Genomic DNA, 15,682 nt, shown 5'->3' on the forward strand with positions numbered 1-15,682 from the left:
CGGTTATCTATTACGTTTGTTAGGCTTAACTACGTGTAGGATGTTCTGATCTAGCAGTGAAGCTTTACCATCGTGGATTGGATTAGCTAGATTTAACCGAAGCAGTTCCTGCAGTTATTTGTTTTATCCATTGATGTCCAGATATATAGATCTGATCCGACACCGGGACTCGATCGGCTCTTTGAAAGCCGATGCAAGAGTCGTCCCGGGGAGCCGACCACGGCTCGGACTAATATTTACACGTGTTTGTGCATGCAGGCAAATCGTCGAAAACACGTTCGCACCTTCCTGATCGGGTATAGGTCAGGTGTCACGCCCTGCATCTCCGGAAGCGTCGGCGTGTGCCAGGATCTGGGCCATTGACTGAGGGACCGGTGCCAGCCAGTACCCCTGCAGCCTCCCGGCTCTTAGTGTTGCCTGTCGCTACTCGCCGGTGGGTTTTGATCGACAACACAACCATGGCCCAAATGATCGAAGCTCGGTGATCACACTGCGTCGGGCGGAATCTCGTTGGGCCCAGGCTGGGGTTCCACGTTCATGTCGGCGGGTGGTGGCGGTACCATATCTGCTTCCCAGGCGATGGGTCACCGTCGGTGGCACCCGGTGGCCGGTATTCCGGAGGTGCCGGAGGCCAAGCCGGAGGCGGTGCGGCGGGGCTGGCGTCCGGTGGAAGAAACCCTTCCCCCCTCACGTGAGTAGCAACATGTGGCTCGTAGAACCCCTTTCCTACGGTCTATATTCCGACCGTTGTTTTTTTTCCATTGATAGAATTTTTTTTGTCATTTTCTGATTATAAAAAAATTGAAAAAAAATACAAGAAAAAATTTGGAGACCAACAAAAATTTCAAGCAAAAATAGAAGAGCAGAAAAAAATTTCAAAAAAAAATTGGAGAGCAGAAAAAAAAATTCAAGGAAAAATTAGGTGAGAGAGGAAGCTTCAAAAAAAGTTTGAAAATAAATTTTAAAAAATCAAGAGAAAAAATATTTACATAAAAAATAAAAAAATCTTATAGAGGCGGCGGCGGATCCGCGCTGCCCCCGTCGTCCTCCCCGCCGACGGGGGAGCGCGCAGCCCAGGGAGGCACGTGGCTGCCGCACCCCGGGGAGGCGGATTCGGCGCGCGGCGACGTCGGTGGAGCGCGCGGCGGCGGCGACGTCGATGCGAGCGCCGGGGAGCGAGCCACCGTGGGCGAATGCCGGGGATTGAGCTGCCGCGCCGCCTCCGCCTAGTAGCTCCGGTCCACGCACCTTGCCGGGCCGCGCCGCCGCCACCGCCGCCTAGCCTTGCTGCTCTGCTCCGTCGCCGCCGCCCGCTCCGCCCAGCAGCTACTGCCGCTGCACCGCTGAGCTCAAATCTAGGGGAGAAAAAGAGAGGAAAGGGAGGAGAGAAGAAGCTGAAAGGGAAGAGAAGGCGGTGGACACTAGTCATTTGCGCGCGGCTTGTGGGGGCCACCCACGTGCGCTCGCATCGACAGCACCGGAGGGCAGCTAGCCGTCAACCGCAAAAGCAGATTCGCGATAAGTTTATGGAGTTGGTCCGTAGACCGTTGGCTGGGTGTGTGGTCCCAGAATGACCACGCCTCCATCGGTCCAAGGTGGCGTGCTCCCCATCAGGTCCTCGGCGCAGTCGCAGGCCAGCCTCCAAGAACAAATTCCGGATGGCCAAGCCTGAACGACAAGCGGAGGAAGTTCTCATCAGGAAGTTGAATCCCTCGATTGGCAAGGAAGTAATCAGTGAAGTGGATTATGATAAATTTGAGAACACCTTCAAATCTCCGCTAACAGCATCCAAGAAGGAGGCGATCCGGGTGTTGTTTCCTGACGCGGTCTGGAGCGTGGCTGCCTGTTAGGTTGGTTTCACAACCAATCGTCGCAAACTGTTCTTATGATAGGTGAAAACCTTTTGTTCTGGAACGACAGGGGCCTCAATGCTAGGGCTCGTCGTCATGCAGTTAGAGAGTTGGTTGTGCAGCAAATTGTGTCGTTGTTGGGCTTGCAGGAGAGCAAGCTAGCTGTGGTAGATGATGGGATTGTTAATGATATAACGGGAAGTGGTTTCGGTTATGTGTTTCTGCCTGTGATAAATGTGTCGGGCGGCATCATTCTAGCATGGCGTCGTAATACCTGGGAAGTTGTGGCGTCCTCCACCCAATCCTTCTCGCTAGCGGTTAAATTAGCGCATAACCGAGCATTGAACCACCCCTGGTGGATCACAGTGGTCTATGGTCCGCTAGATAACATTCAGCGTAGGGCGTTCCTGCAAGAGCTCAAAGAGCTGGGCGCAGGTCTGAATGAACCATGGCTGATTTGTGAGGATTTCAACATGATCAGAGTGGTAGCAAACAAGAGTAACAATAGGCTGGATCGTCGTGTGATGTCCTGGTTCAACCTCTTCTTACAAGAGGCGGTTCTAGAAGAGCTCCATCTCAACGGTAGGTTGTTCACCTGGAGTAATGAACGTGAACATCCTACACTGGAGCCCATTGATCGAGCTTTTGTGACTGCCAGTTGGCTGGAGATGTTCCCGGATCACTGGCTGCGTGCTTTGTCTACGGACTGTTCGGATCACACTCCGCTGTTATTACAGACCTCATGCATCCCGTGGAAGAAAAGCTACGCGTCACTTGAGTGATTCTATTTCCTCCGTCACTCGATTTTGGCAGCCGTTCGATTTAAATTCTCGTCGATCTCCTCCCTCCGTTCTGTATTAGGCGCTCTCCTATCTTTGTGGCCCCCCAACACCGACGATGTTCCTTGTTTTTACCTCCGCCACGTGGACACAAGTTGTCAGATCGTTTTGGATTTTTTATTCGTAACCGCGCCATTTTTTTCCGGCTACATTCCCGTTGCTTCTATTTTCATTTTTCATTTTTGGTTCCCCCCTTCTGGTTTCGCCAGGGAGAGGCGATTTCTTCTGCTGTAGCTTAGCACAGGCGATTCCCCTTCGTACCCGGCGATTTTGGAGGTCAGTTTCCTCGTCCTCGCCATCTCTACCTGGCTGCGATCCTTCTTCTCGTTGTATGCTCCCTCCCCCCCCCCTTTTGTTTCTCCATTTTCTAACTTTGTGGGGGATTTTGAGGTGTGTTTTGAGTTGATTCCATGGCGATGCGCAATTTGCCGGCGCAGCTGGGGGGGGGGGGGTGGCCGCTGCTGGCACGGATGTCGGGGAGGTTGCCGGGGGTCTCGACATGGATCGATGGGATCGTTTGGTTCAGTTGTCCTCACCTTTATCTCCATCCTTTTTTCTCAGATTTGAGGAGGAGTTTCTCGGTGATTGATTTGGGTCAGTTTTTCCATTGATTTAAGGCCTAGATTTGCGCCTTCTCGAATTGATTTTGGGCTGGAGACGGCGCAGGTATGCCTGCGGTTGTGTTTGCATATGCGCCGCCACCCCTTTTCTTCTCCATGGGCCATAGCGTTTTGTCTCTGCTGCCGCTGCTTCTCTCCCTGCATTCCTCTATTTCCGGTTCTCTGTGCCTCTGTCTCCATGGTGTTTTGCCTCTCTCTCTCTCTCTCATACCTGCAGCATGTGCCCTTCGATCCTGGGACCCGGCCTTGCTGTGCCTGGACCTTGTAACGCAAACGAGGGAAGAGCAGATCTGCCACCAAGGGGAGAGCACGAGCCTGCAGCTGCTGCTTTAGAGCTGGAGGCCATCTCTCTCTCTCTTTCAGTTAGCTCTTTTTTGCTATTTGTCTTGATGTTAATTTAGAATAGAATTTTTTTATTATTTTGATCCAGTACTTTGTTTATTGTCGATTGATGTGGTCTGCCTTTTGGCTTAATACCTTTTTCCTCCCTTCATGTGCAGCATACAGATTTTAGGATATTTCTTGTTATTGTGTGATTCAAAGCATTTTTTTAGTTGTGATGATAGGTTGCATATAGAGTTTAGTTACAGAAATATTTTGTTTCAAATATTTGTGATAATCTTGTTTGTAGCTATAGTTTAAATTCATCTAAGCTTATTTGCACCTCACACTGCAGTTTTTAGGATGCATTTTTTACACCTATTTATTGCTAGCCTACTTTTTTATTTATAATTTCTTCATTTTTGCTATATAGTGTAATGTGTTACTGTTTAATTTCTTGGTTAATAGAGTACTTCTGTTTAATTTGGTTATTTCAGTTGTTCATTTTTATCTCTAAAACTCCTTTTTATGCTAATACCATAGTATGCTTGTGTAGTTCCATGTATGATGTTTGGAATAACCTATTAGATTCAGTTCTATGCTTATTTTAGGTCTTTAGCTCATATAAGCGTTGCACAACTTTTGATTTTCTTCATATCAGTTCGCTGTGTTTATGTTTGCTCTCTTTATTTTCTTTATCAGATGGTTCGGAAGAGGTCCAATGTTTGTATTAATATTGACAGTTCTCAAGATTGTGATTCCGTTGAGTCTGAAGATATATTTGACTCAGAAGATATCTTTGACTCAGAAGATAACCATAGCTGTGCTTCTCATGGAATTGATGTAAGCGCTGCTATTATTATTTTTATAAATGTTACTATGTATTTTTTTGTTATGTAATTATATTTTTTTGTCTGCAGCATTCTCATGATGGCGATCATGAAAGTATCAAACGAGCTGCTTATAAGGAAGTTCTTAAGGATGTGAGTACATTTTATTTTTTTAATTCTTTATTTCTTATTATTTTTAACTTAGCTTTTTACATTATAATTATTTTTTTAGTTTGCAGATATCAAAATTTTGAAAAGGAAGCTGGCATTGTCTTTTAGCCGTGAGGTAACTTTTCTTTTTCTTTTTTTTAACTCTGTTCAACTTCTTATTTTTTAGCTCATCCTAGAATAATTTTTGTTTTCTCCTTTTGTTAGGAGACTAAATCTATTTCTGTCAAGCCTAGCAAAGATGCTTTCACAAGATTTTCTGTTTCCACTTTCTCATCTGTTGTTGAATCTCTAACACCTGAGAATAGGAAGGTTATTGAAGATTTTGGCTTTGGCAGTCTACTTCAGTTTGATAGGTGTTTTGAATTCGTGAAGTGGGTAGCTAGACATGTCAATTACAGATCTGCTGATATTGTTTTCAATGGCAAAGTCATCTCTCTTACCAAAGAATCAGTGCATTTAGTTCTTGGTTTGCCACTGTCTAACAAGTGTTTTCCTTCGGATCCATCTCTTGGGAAATCAATTGTCTTGTCTAAGTTTGCGAAACAGTCGATCCCACCTATTACATTCTTTTCTAAAAAGCTCATTGATCATGAAGTGTTGTCAGATGAAGAGATTTTCATATGTTTCATTTTGGTGGCAATGAATAGTTTCCTCTGTTCAAATTTATCATTGACCCCTAGCCCAAAGTACTTTGGAATTTTTGAAGACATTGGTAATGCTAAGGATCTGGATTGGTGTGGTTTTGTGCTGGACTGGTTGCTTGATGGTGTCAAAAGCTTCAACAAGGCTAAACATTCTGATGGAGGAGCTCTCCCCGGCTGCCTTTATTGTTTGGCTGTATGTATATTTGATCCATAGCTCTCTTAATTTTTTTTCTCACCTTTGTTATCTGCTTCTCTAATTTCTGTCAAATTGTTTCTTCTTTTGTATTTTAGGTTTTGTACTTGGATTATGTTGATTTTGGTGCTCGTCAGGTCCCCTGTCTGTTCCTCGTATTAGTGTTTGGAAAGGCTCAATGATTAGGGATTATGCATATTTTGATTCGAAATCTCCTGGCTGTTATGGGTATCACCCACTTCTTGACATTTCTCGTACATGTTTTTCTAAGGTATCATGTTTTTTCAGACTTACTTATCTTACATTTTGTTTGTTTTTTATTATTTTTTATTTTCTCTACTTTGCAACAAAATATTCTTTTTTATAGGATCTTAGGTTCATTGGCAATCCCGCCTCTCTTTCATTCGGTGATGATTTCAAAGAGAAGCTCGATACTTTTGCTTGCTGCACACTCCCTGAAATCTTGAAGATGGATATTTGCAAACTCATTCAAAATCATTGTTTCAATTCTGGCTTATCCATTAATTTGGATGTCCATTCCGTTAATGCCTTGCCAGATAATCTGAAAAGTTGTTTTTGCAAACAGTTGACTCATGCTTACTCTATTGACTCCCGATCACAACAGTTGGTTTTAGATCTTATGAAGCTTGTTGCTGATACTATTGCTACTGGTGATGAAAATATTAAAGAGGACAGTTCACAACATGTTAATGCTGCCACCCAACTTCAGAACTCTCCTAATGTTAAATATCCAGGTAAATTGTTCATTCATTATGCTTTATTCTCATTGTTACTAGTTTTAGTTTGTTCTATAACTTCTTAATTATTTTTTCATATATATAGATGCCACCGATCATGTTCACTGCTCCCAACAACACACCTCAAACAAATATGATAACTCTAGTTCAGTTGCAACTACTAGAGTTGGACAGGTTATTACCTAGCCCCCCTTTTTTGATTCTTTTTTAGTCATTTTAAGTTACTCATGCTATATGATTTTAGTTAATCTTAACCTTTTTTTATTTTTTATCAGGTCATTTGTTCTCCTCCTGTCTCTGTCTCTGGTGGTACTCCTGTTCATGATTTGAAAAGACCAGTTCCTTTACCCACCCCCAATTTGTCTCGTCCAAATATCAACAGTCAGAAAGTGAACGTAAATTTTTTTTTCTCTTGTCTCGGTACTCTATTATTTATTAGGGATATTAAAAAAACTTACTATGTTTGCATATTTTCTTTTTCCAGCTTGATGCTCCCTGTGTTGCTAGAGTTATGGAGAAGTTGACTAGAAACAGTTAGTTAATTTTGATTTAGTTATATTTTTTTGGTCAGTAGTTATGTTTAGTATTCAGTTAATTTTTCATCCCATCTTCTTTTTGCGTTTTAGATTCATCCACCCCCTGTCTGTTCACAAAACGACCCCAAGATTCGTCCCTCCACCATCTGGCTATCCCCCTACTCGTAAGTTTCTTTTTCTTCTATTTTTTGTTTTTTTACCATAGTGTTATCCTTTTTTCTCCCAAATGCCTGTATCACCTTTTTATTTGTATGTACATGCAACTTTATCTGTATATATAGTTAACTTTTTTATCTGTATATAGACTTTATTTGTATATACAGTCAGCTTTATTTGTTCTATAATTTTTCAGCTATATGTTCATGTTAGCTTTTTCATCCCTTCGTCGCTAGGATATTAGAAGCTTCTTTTTTTCATATTTTTTTTATAATACCCCCCTATAGCTGCCTTTCTTGCCCCCCATTCATCTGATGTTTTGACTTTTATATAATTGCAGATCCTCTATATCGTTCTATAAGCCAAAAGCATGATTCTACAACACCTCTTGTTGATCCATCAAATTCTGACCGTCCTAAACGTTTGAAGAAATCAGATAATTCTGAAGTTGATGGGGATTCTCCCGGTGATGTTTTCTTGATTGATATTGAAAACAGATGTCCCTGATTCAATTTCACCCTCCCCAGTTCCTGGAATGCGTAGATTTTCATTTCACTGGGTATGAGCTTTTTTTAATTGTAATTATTTGCTTTTTTTCAATCTTTCCCTAATTCCCTTTGTATTGTTTTACTCGTTTCTGTAGAAATCATCTGGAAAAGAGAATATCCCTCCTGCTTCTCCCCATAGAGTATGCCATTTTTCTTTTCTCCTTCTTCAATTGGTATTTTAAATTTTGTTTTTCCTATCTTTTTTTTAACCATCTGCCAGACTCCTATTGTGATGCAAACATTGGATTCCACTCCTCATTCATCACCAAGGTCAAAGTTCAGTGGCTTCAAAGAAAATAAAGAATCATCTCCTAAAGTATGTTCTTTTTTTTGTTCTCCCCATTAATGTTCCTGTATTGACATTCTAATAATTGTTGTTCATATTTTGGCTCTCAATAATGTATGTTCTTTTTTATGATTGTTTCAGGTCTGCCCAGATATCGAGATTATCGATGAGACAACTTTATCTGACACTGTCATTCGAATGACTAAAAGATCTGATGAGATTTATAATTCCAATCTTCAGAAATCTGGAAACAATGCAAATATATCTTCAGGTGCTGGTTGTTCTGGCCATCATTTCAATCATCAGTTCTCTGTACTCTCTCAGCAACACAGGAGATCTGATTTAATAACTGGTGGCAAATTGCCTATTCATGGTCCGAGGAGGTTTTCAAAACCAGCCCCCATTTCAAACAGTGGCTTTGTTCCTGCTTCTAACGTTTTTGCTATTTCTAAGTCTGAGGTTGAGAATTATAACATCATTTGTAAATTGGCTTCATCTTAGTACCAATGGTTTGTATTCCATTTATATCTTCATTTGTTCAGTTTTTTTTTCTTGTTGCTCCTAATGAAGCCTGCAGGCCTTCTTTGGTTAAGTCTTTTTCCATGATTTTTTTTCAAATTCTTTTTTTCAGTGAGGATGCTGTTAATATCTTTGGAGTTCGATGCACGTTCTGGTCTCTTGGCGATTCATTGAAGCCTGGTGGTTTCGTCAAGTCTTTTGTTGTTTCTGCTTTTTGCTTCAGTCTGTTCCAAAAGCCCAATGGCCATCCTGACAGTTCAAAGAGGCATTATTTCTTCCCAAACATTGCTGTAAGTTCTCAAACAATTTTTTAAAGCCCTTTTTGAGTTTGTTATTGAATTACTTCCTTTTCATTCATTATTAATTTTTAAATTTTGATATGTTAGTATAATCTGTTGAAGGACTATGATGAAGCAGATCAACAGGTTTTGTCTCGTGCTTTTACTAAATCTTCCAAAGCCAGACCTCTTAATCATTCTAATATGGTTAGTATTTTTATTACTTTTAACTAATTTTTAAAATTTATATACCTATTCATTTTTATTTTGTTTCATTTAATTGTCTTCAATTTGTTCTACTTCAGTTGTTCTATCCAACTTGCTTCAAAGACCATTGGTTTGTATTCATAGTCGATCTAAAGGACAGAAAGTATGTCATCCTTGACTCTTTGCATAAGCAAAATGATGATTTTCAAGTTTTTATTCGTGAAAGATTGGTTAGTATTCTTGTTTTTCCTATTATATTTGTTATCCCCCTCCCACATCATCTATGAATTTTCGCATTTATCTTGTAATGACAATTTCTTTCTTCAATATTTTTTATACAGAGATCATCTTTTCAGCATCAATGGGAGAAGTACATGTAGGCGGGCATGGGTTTCAATGATTTTGATTTTGTATACCCTGCCGTCCCCGAACAACCTCTTGATAACAAGTTAGTATATAGTATTTCTAATTATTTTTGGTGCATTTTGAGTGTATTTTATGAGATTTTGTTCAATGTTTTTCATGTTGCTCTCTATTTGTGCACTGCAACACCGATTCCGGGATATATGCAATGATGTTCATTGAACACTGGACCTCACGAATATTTGCTCTGCGTTGTACATTCAGTCAGAAGGACATTCCAAATATAAGGATCAAGATTGCCAATGATTTGGTTTTCCAACCAAAAAATTCTGGAATGAAGCATCGTGTCTCTGATTTCAGAAAGGTTATATTTTTCTCTACCTCTATCTTTCATCCTCTTCCCGTCTTTTCCATTTTTTTATACTTCCTGTTTTTAATTTTGCTTGTAATGCTATTTTTTGCAGGATCATTAAAATGACAGCATTGTTCCTAGATAAATAATACCATGTATAAGCTAGTAGAAGCATGGTAGATTTTTAAGTACTGTTTTTTCAGTCGTCACAAGTCTGTAGTGCTCAGGTTTACAACTTTTTGTAACAGAATAGATGAATGTCAATGCAACAGATCACCCCCCCCCCCATCTATGAACTCTCTATTACATGGACTTTTGCTCCTTTATATATATGTCTGTGCTGTCTATATATTTTTTTGAATATGCTTCATGTCTTCCTTCTCCTTCCTTTTCCCATTTACTTTTTGTCTCAAGATCCTTCAGCTTCTGGTTGGATCACTGTGCGGACCCTCTTTTTGCTTTTCGCGACTGGACCTGCAAAATTCAGTTTGTATTAATATATTTCAGTTAATAGTTTTATTTCCCTATATCTATTTTTTTTGTTCACACATGTGGCTTACTTGATGTTTGTTGTTGTTTTTTGTTCTTCTTTGCGGCTGCCTTGGCCATTTTAGCCCTTTCCTGTTCCACCAGTGGTTTTAACCTTGTTGGGTTTTTTGGTCTCCCCTTTTGTTGTATCCTTTTTGGATCCTGAAGAATAACTATCTCTCCCACGTTGTTTGAAATTGATCCTCCATCATCGTGATGTATTTCTGACTGTTCAGTTATCACTAATGTTGTTTGTCTTTCTTTCTCTTCCAACAAGAAGTCCAAATGTTTGTTCAGTCTTTCAAACTCTTCATCCAGGTATTGCATCCCTTCTTTTGTTTTTGCTCCTTTTGATGTCAATAATGCAGCTTTTCTTGACAGCATGTTGAACCTTAGCAATTCATGCGTAGCATTCCCGTCAATATCTTTCGGAATATGAAATTTCTTTTCCTTCTTCCTCCAGCGGTCTATAAAATATTTCTCTGATATTTTATTAATTTCCTCTTCAACTATCACTTTCAGGATGTGAGCACATAGGATCCCGTCCTTGTTGAATTTTCCGCAGATGCAACTGAATTCCTCACAACCCTCTGTAAGGTCAGTAAGGACTATATATTTCCTTATCCTCTCTCTTTTTCAGCTGATTTGCTTTATACCATACTTCAAAGCACCGCCCCTTTTCTGTTTCCTTGTATTTGTACATTTTTGTCTGCCTAAGCTGATTTGAAAATTTGATATATATGTTCCTATTATATAACTCCACAGCTTGCTGTTCAATAGTGTAACCATACTGTATCTCCTTTGGCATTTTCTGCTTGTTGAAATTGTCCTCAATTTCTTCCTTATTCTTTATTGTATCCACAATTTTTTTGGTACTCCCTCAGAAAACTGACTATGCTATATGTAGGCCCGACATTATCTTTGAACCGAGCATTTGTCCCTTCACTCCTCCCGGTGCTTTGTATGAATGGGAAGAAATCATTTTTGAAGTACACTGGTATGATTCTTTTTCTTGTCTCCCACATCTTATTGAAATATTTGTTCTTCTCGAGTTTGTACTCTGCAATCATCCCCTGCCATAACATCTCAAATTCATCTTCCGTTACCGAGAAGTAGACTATATCTTCAAATTTTTCTGGTAGTCCTTTATTGACTGCAAAGCATCTTAGATTTTTGTTGTAGCACTTTGATTTGATATGGAAAAAGCAATTTCTATGCTTTGAGTTTGGAAAAACCTTTTCTATCGCAGACCTCATTGCTTTGTCTTGATCGATTTTGGATGCTTGCCCCCCCCCCCCATTGATTCAAGAAATGTCTCAAAAATCCACTTGAATGTTTCTGTTGTTTCATCTGACAGAAAGGCACAACCAAGCAAGCTTGTATGTGCATGTCCAGTTATTCCAACAAATGGTGCAAAAGGAAGATTATATCTATTAGTCATGTAAGTTGTGTCAAAACTAATACAATCCCCATATTCCGCATACCACTTTAATGATATTCCTTCTCTCCAAAAGATATTTTTCACTTTCATGTCATTGTCCACTTGAAATCTGAAATAGAATGTTGAATCTTGCATCTTCCTTTTCCTAAAATATTCCATTGCCTGAGTCATATCATTGCCCGTCACTTCTCTGTTAATTTTTGTACGCATATTCTGTACATTCTTTGTCTTGTATGGGAGAGCTGTCAATCCTCCTCTTAGGTATGATAGTATAGCTATCATTTTCCTTGTTGGAATGTTGTTATCATTTAATGTCCTTATTATGCCTTTCTCCATGTTAGTCATATATTTCCTCCCACTGAACAATTGGTTTCTATCCTTTGGACTTAACTCATGGTTGTGCTCTAAATCCAGTCTTATCACTTTCCATATCCCTGCTATTACTTTCACCACCATGACACACTTGCAATCAGTTCTGACTTGCACATTTGTTTTTCTTTTAGCTTTGTCATCATTACTTGCCTCTCGCAGCAATGTTTCATCCGCTAGCTCTATCTGTTCTTCCTTTTTTGATTGCTTCCCATACCTATGACATTTCATTTCTTGTTTGTAGATCTCATTGTTCTTCTTCTTAGCTGATGTTCTAGCAACATGTGCAACCACAACTTCAAATCCTGCAAGGAACCCATAGAATGAGAAGAAATGGTGAGCTGCATCCCTATCTTTGAATTCCATTCCAATCTGAGATGTGTACTTGCTGTCAATATCTACATTGTTCCCTTCAGATGCCGCTTGCTTCTCTTTGCGAATGAATTCTTCCACTTCTTCCTCGGTGAGTTCCTGACTTCCATTCAGTTCTGCCTCATTTTTATTTTCATCTGAACCATTGAATTCTTTTCCAGCATTGCTTCCTAATGTCTTCATGATTTGTCCTCCAGCAATCTGTTAGTATAATGTACTTTGTAATTCTCATATTTCTTAATTTGGTCTTTAATAATTCAGGAAGGAATTGACAAATGCTTTGATTGTAAAACTAATTTCCATTTACCTGCTCTAACTGCATTGATTCAAAGAGATCCTGATTGCATATAGCATCATCATTCAACAATTCACTTTCTTGATCTTCTTCTCTTTCGATTCCATCAATCTGCAATAGATTAGTTTTTATTTATCATTATTTTCATTAGCATTAATACTTCATTTTTATTTTAAAATTGTTATTTTACCTGCCCAACTGTTACTGATGCACTTGTTCCACCCTCTTGTTCGTCATATCTTCTGGTGTTTGTCATAGGTGTCTCCCAAAACTATAAATTCATTAATTCCTCGATTCCTTCATCATCTTGTCGCAGTTTCTGAAGTTGTGTCTCCTGCACTTAAGTGTTAACTGAATTTTGTTCTATAATTGTTAAATATATGTTCATTCACCGATTTCTACTTGTGTACCTCATAGTTGAAGCTCCCTGTGAGCATATCCATATAAGATCTTTCCTTTACCTAATAGATACAGTCAGATGCACAAAAAATTTACATTATTAGTGTAACTGTCATTTGTTTGGAATCTCACTGTAACTTAGTTTTTGTACTTGTTTTATAAATTTTTCATACCTGACCATTGCTTGCATTGCAGACTTCTTCTTGAGAATTTCTTATTTGTTCCAACATCAATCCTGTGTAAAATCCCTGTTCAAAACAAAGTGTTATGATTTGTCTAATTGATTTGCTCACTGTTTTACAATACTTGTTGACACTGTATTTTTACCATTCCAGAGTTGCTCATATTTTCAAATCTCAGATCTGCTACCTCATTGAATATATCTTCTGAGATTGAACTATCTGTCATTAGATTCTTTGCTTTTTCCACTTGATAGACTTCAATCTGTCAAAGAATAGTTTTATTGTAATGTCAGATAACAGTTATGATTACTCTTTAAGGATATTATACAAATCCTTGCCTCATTATAGCTGTTTCGATTTGTTTGCATGTCTTTTATGTTCTCCTTCTGTGATTCTCGAACAGATTACATTTGGCCTTCCAAATTTGTGCTTCTTGTGTCAACTAATATTTCTTCCTGCAAAATAGTTCAGTTCAATAAAGTTAATACTCTATAGTGTGATCAGAATATTCCTTGTTTTTTTTCAAACTTGTTTTCTACCCTTGACGTTGCTTCAATTTGTGCTATCATATATATTTCTGCTAATAATAGTCATTGCTGCTGTTGAAACTTGTTCATGCAATTCAATCTAAAATTGTAATATCTGATTTCTGTTCCATAGGAATCAAAGTCTATATTCTACCAAGAACTGATACAATGTATGAAAGTAACTTTAGCTCTACCCTTTTTTCTTCGTACATACTGACCTGAATTGAATTAGTTTAACTTGTTGTTTGCTCCTGATGTGGTGTGTTGATGTGTTGGAGATCCTTCTCTGGCCATCTGTTCCAGACTTGGTGCTTCGATTCCCTTTGTCTGGTGGCTCCTGGGAGATCTGGTTCATCTTGATCTCCTTGAAGCAAAAGTCGCCAGACCCTCTTGTTCTTGTGATGATGGATTCACGTGTTCCCCAACAGAAAAGGTACTTTTCTTCTACTCCTCTGCTCTTTTCCTTTTTTCCGAACACCTTATTCTTGTGCGGCAAGTTGATCTTTTTCTCTGTTAATTTGGCAAGCCCAATAATCTGGAGGCCCATTTATTTAATTGGGCTGGTTTTCTATTTTTCGTTATTTCTTTTGATTTGGACCGGCTAGTTTACCCCCATTTATCTGATTTGGACTGTGCTTCTATTTATTTTCCTTCCTATTGTTTTTGCGTGGGCTCTGTTTCTGTTTTTTCTTTTCATTTGGGCTTTTTTCTTTTGTTTTTGTGTGGTATTTTGGTTTTTGTATTTGGTTTTTTGTGTTTTTGTTTTTGAAATTATATATATATTTCGTAATTTTATCTTGTAATTAATTTTTTCTTTTCGTCTTTTGTTTTTGTGTGGTATTTTGCTTTTGTTTTATTCTTTTGTTTTTTGTGTGGTATTTTTTATTATTTCTTTTATTTCTCAGTTTTGTTTTATTCTTTTCTTCTTTTGTTTTTGTGTGGTATTTTGTTTTTTTATTATTATTTATTTGGTTTATTTTTTATAGTATTTTGTATTTTATATTCTTTTTTTATTTATTTTCTTCTGGTTTTTTTGGCTGTCATTGATCTCAGATCGGATGGTTACAAATTTTAGGTGAGGACACCCTATGTTTCACTCAGTTTTTCCCAAATTCTAGGTGATACAAACGATCAAAACACTGTGTTCGACTGTCTCAGATCACTAAAGTTAGCCATAGATGGACCCTTTCGTTTTGAATCAATCTGGCCAAAGTTTCAAGGTTACTTGGAAATGATAGCACAAGCTTGGTCCATCCAGCCCCCCGCGAATGTTGACGCCTGCCGGGTCTTAGACTTCAAGCTAAGAAATACAGCTAGGCATCTTCAGAGTTGGAGTGCTAAATTTGTTGGTGGAGTCAGGTTGCAGCTAGCTATTGCGCGGGTGCAGCTATTGAGGCTTGAAAGGGCACAAGACATTCGTCCATTGTCGAATGATAAACAGTCACTGCGGGTAGACCTGAAACTTCGCTCACTGGGTTTGGCTTCTAGGGCCCGCACAATCGCGAGGCAACGTTCCAGGCTGTTGTTTCTTGAAGCAGGGGATGCTAATACGAAATTCTTCCTGTTACAAGCCTGTCATCGCAGTCGGAAAAATTTCATAGATGAGATCCAAGTCCAGGGGGCGCTTGTGGTGACAGAGGAGGCCAAGGCCTCTGTTTTCTTCCAGCATTACCAGCAAGTTCTGGGTCAGGAGTTTACAAGAGTGCATAACATTAACTTCGATCTGCTGGGCCTATTGCCGGTTGATCTGCAAGCTTTAGACTGTTGCTTCTCCATCGATGAAATCTGGAATGTTATCAGAGAGATGCCTTCAGAGAAAGCGCCAGGTCCTGATGGTTTCACAGGCTTATTTTACAAAACAGCATGGTCGGTCATCAAGGAGGATGTGGTCAGGGCGCTCAATGCCTTTTGGTCCCGTGACTGTCGCAGTTTATTCCTTCTTAATGATGCATATATGGTACTTCTGAAAAAGAAGATAAATGCCACAACCGTCAGTGACTTTCGGCCTATTAGTCTGATTCACAGTTATAGCAAGCTTCTAACCAAGATGTTAGCGATGAGGTTGGCACCCTTCCTGCAGCAGCTAGTTCAGTCGAAC

General features: G+C 39.4%; 1 protein-coding gene and 4 long non-coding RNA genes across 5 annotated transcripts; all 5 read left to right on the plus strand.

The window, feature by feature from the left end:
* The first annotated feature begins 4,077 nt into the window (after window positions 1-4,077).
* On the plus strand, window positions 4,078-4,766 carry LOC120705113. The gene is made up of 3 exons (XR_005687787.1): window positions 4,078-4,473; window positions 4,551-4,613; window positions 4,693-4,766. It is a non-coding gene; the product is annotated as an uncharacterized LOC120705113 (long non-coding RNA).
* An 806-nt stretch (window positions 4,767-5,572) lies between these two features.
* On the plus strand, window positions 5,573-6,412 carry LOC120701999. Its single transcript, XM_039985781.1, has 3 exons — window positions 5,573-5,739; window positions 5,836-6,223; window positions 6,312-6,412. Exons 1-3 carry the CDS (start codon window positions 5,647-5,649, stop codon window positions 6,410-6,412), a joined length of 582 nt encoding a protein of 193 aa, XP_039841715.1. The 5' UTR covers window positions 5,573-5,646.
* A 298-nt stretch (window positions 6,413-6,710) lies between these two features.
* Window positions 6,711-7,471, plus strand: LOC120705115. Its single transcript, XR_005687788.1, has 3 exons — window positions 6,711-6,759; window positions 6,853-6,926; window positions 7,259-7,471. It is a non-coding gene; the product is annotated as an uncharacterized LOC120705115 (long non-coding RNA).
* An 89-nt stretch (window positions 7,472-7,560) lies between these two features.
* Window positions 7,561-8,980, plus strand: LOC120705116. The gene is made up of 5 exons (XR_005687789.1): window positions 7,561-7,606; window positions 7,687-7,782; window positions 7,894-8,561; window positions 8,658-8,756; window positions 8,855-8,980. It is a non-coding gene; the product is annotated as an uncharacterized LOC120705116 (long non-coding RNA).
* A 316-nt stretch (window positions 8,981-9,296) lies between these two features.
* On the plus strand, window positions 9,297-9,763 carry LOC120705117. Its single transcript, XR_005687790.1, has 2 exons — window positions 9,297-9,483; window positions 9,584-9,763. It is a non-coding gene; the product is annotated as an uncharacterized LOC120705117 (long non-coding RNA).
* The last annotated feature ends 5,919 nt before the right edge of the window (window positions 9,764-15,682 follow it).

The sequence above is a fragment of the Panicum virgatum genome, chromosome 4K, assembly GCF_016808335.1.
Source record: "Panicum virgatum strain AP13 chromosome 4K, P.virgatum_v5, whole genome shotgun sequence".
Taxonomy (NCBI): Eukaryota; Viridiplantae; Streptophyta; class Magnoliopsida; order Poales; family Poaceae; genus Panicum; species Panicum virgatum.

What these genes read in the sequence shown, in the direction of transcription:
- LOC120701999 (XM_039985781.1), top strand. Translation starts at nt 5,647, where the DNA reads ATGATTAGGGATTATGCATATTTTGATTCGAAATCTCCTGGCTGTTAT. An exon ending in CTCGTACATGTTTTTCTAAG is followed by an intron (nt 5,740 to 5,835) that starts GTATCATGTTTT and finishes TCTTTTTTATAG; the next exon opens with GATCTTAGGTTCATTGGCAA. An exon ending in TCCTAATGTTAAATATCCAG is followed by an intron (nt 6,224 to 6,311) that starts GTAAATTGTTCA and finishes TCATATATATAG; the next exon opens with ATGCCACCGATCATGTTCAC.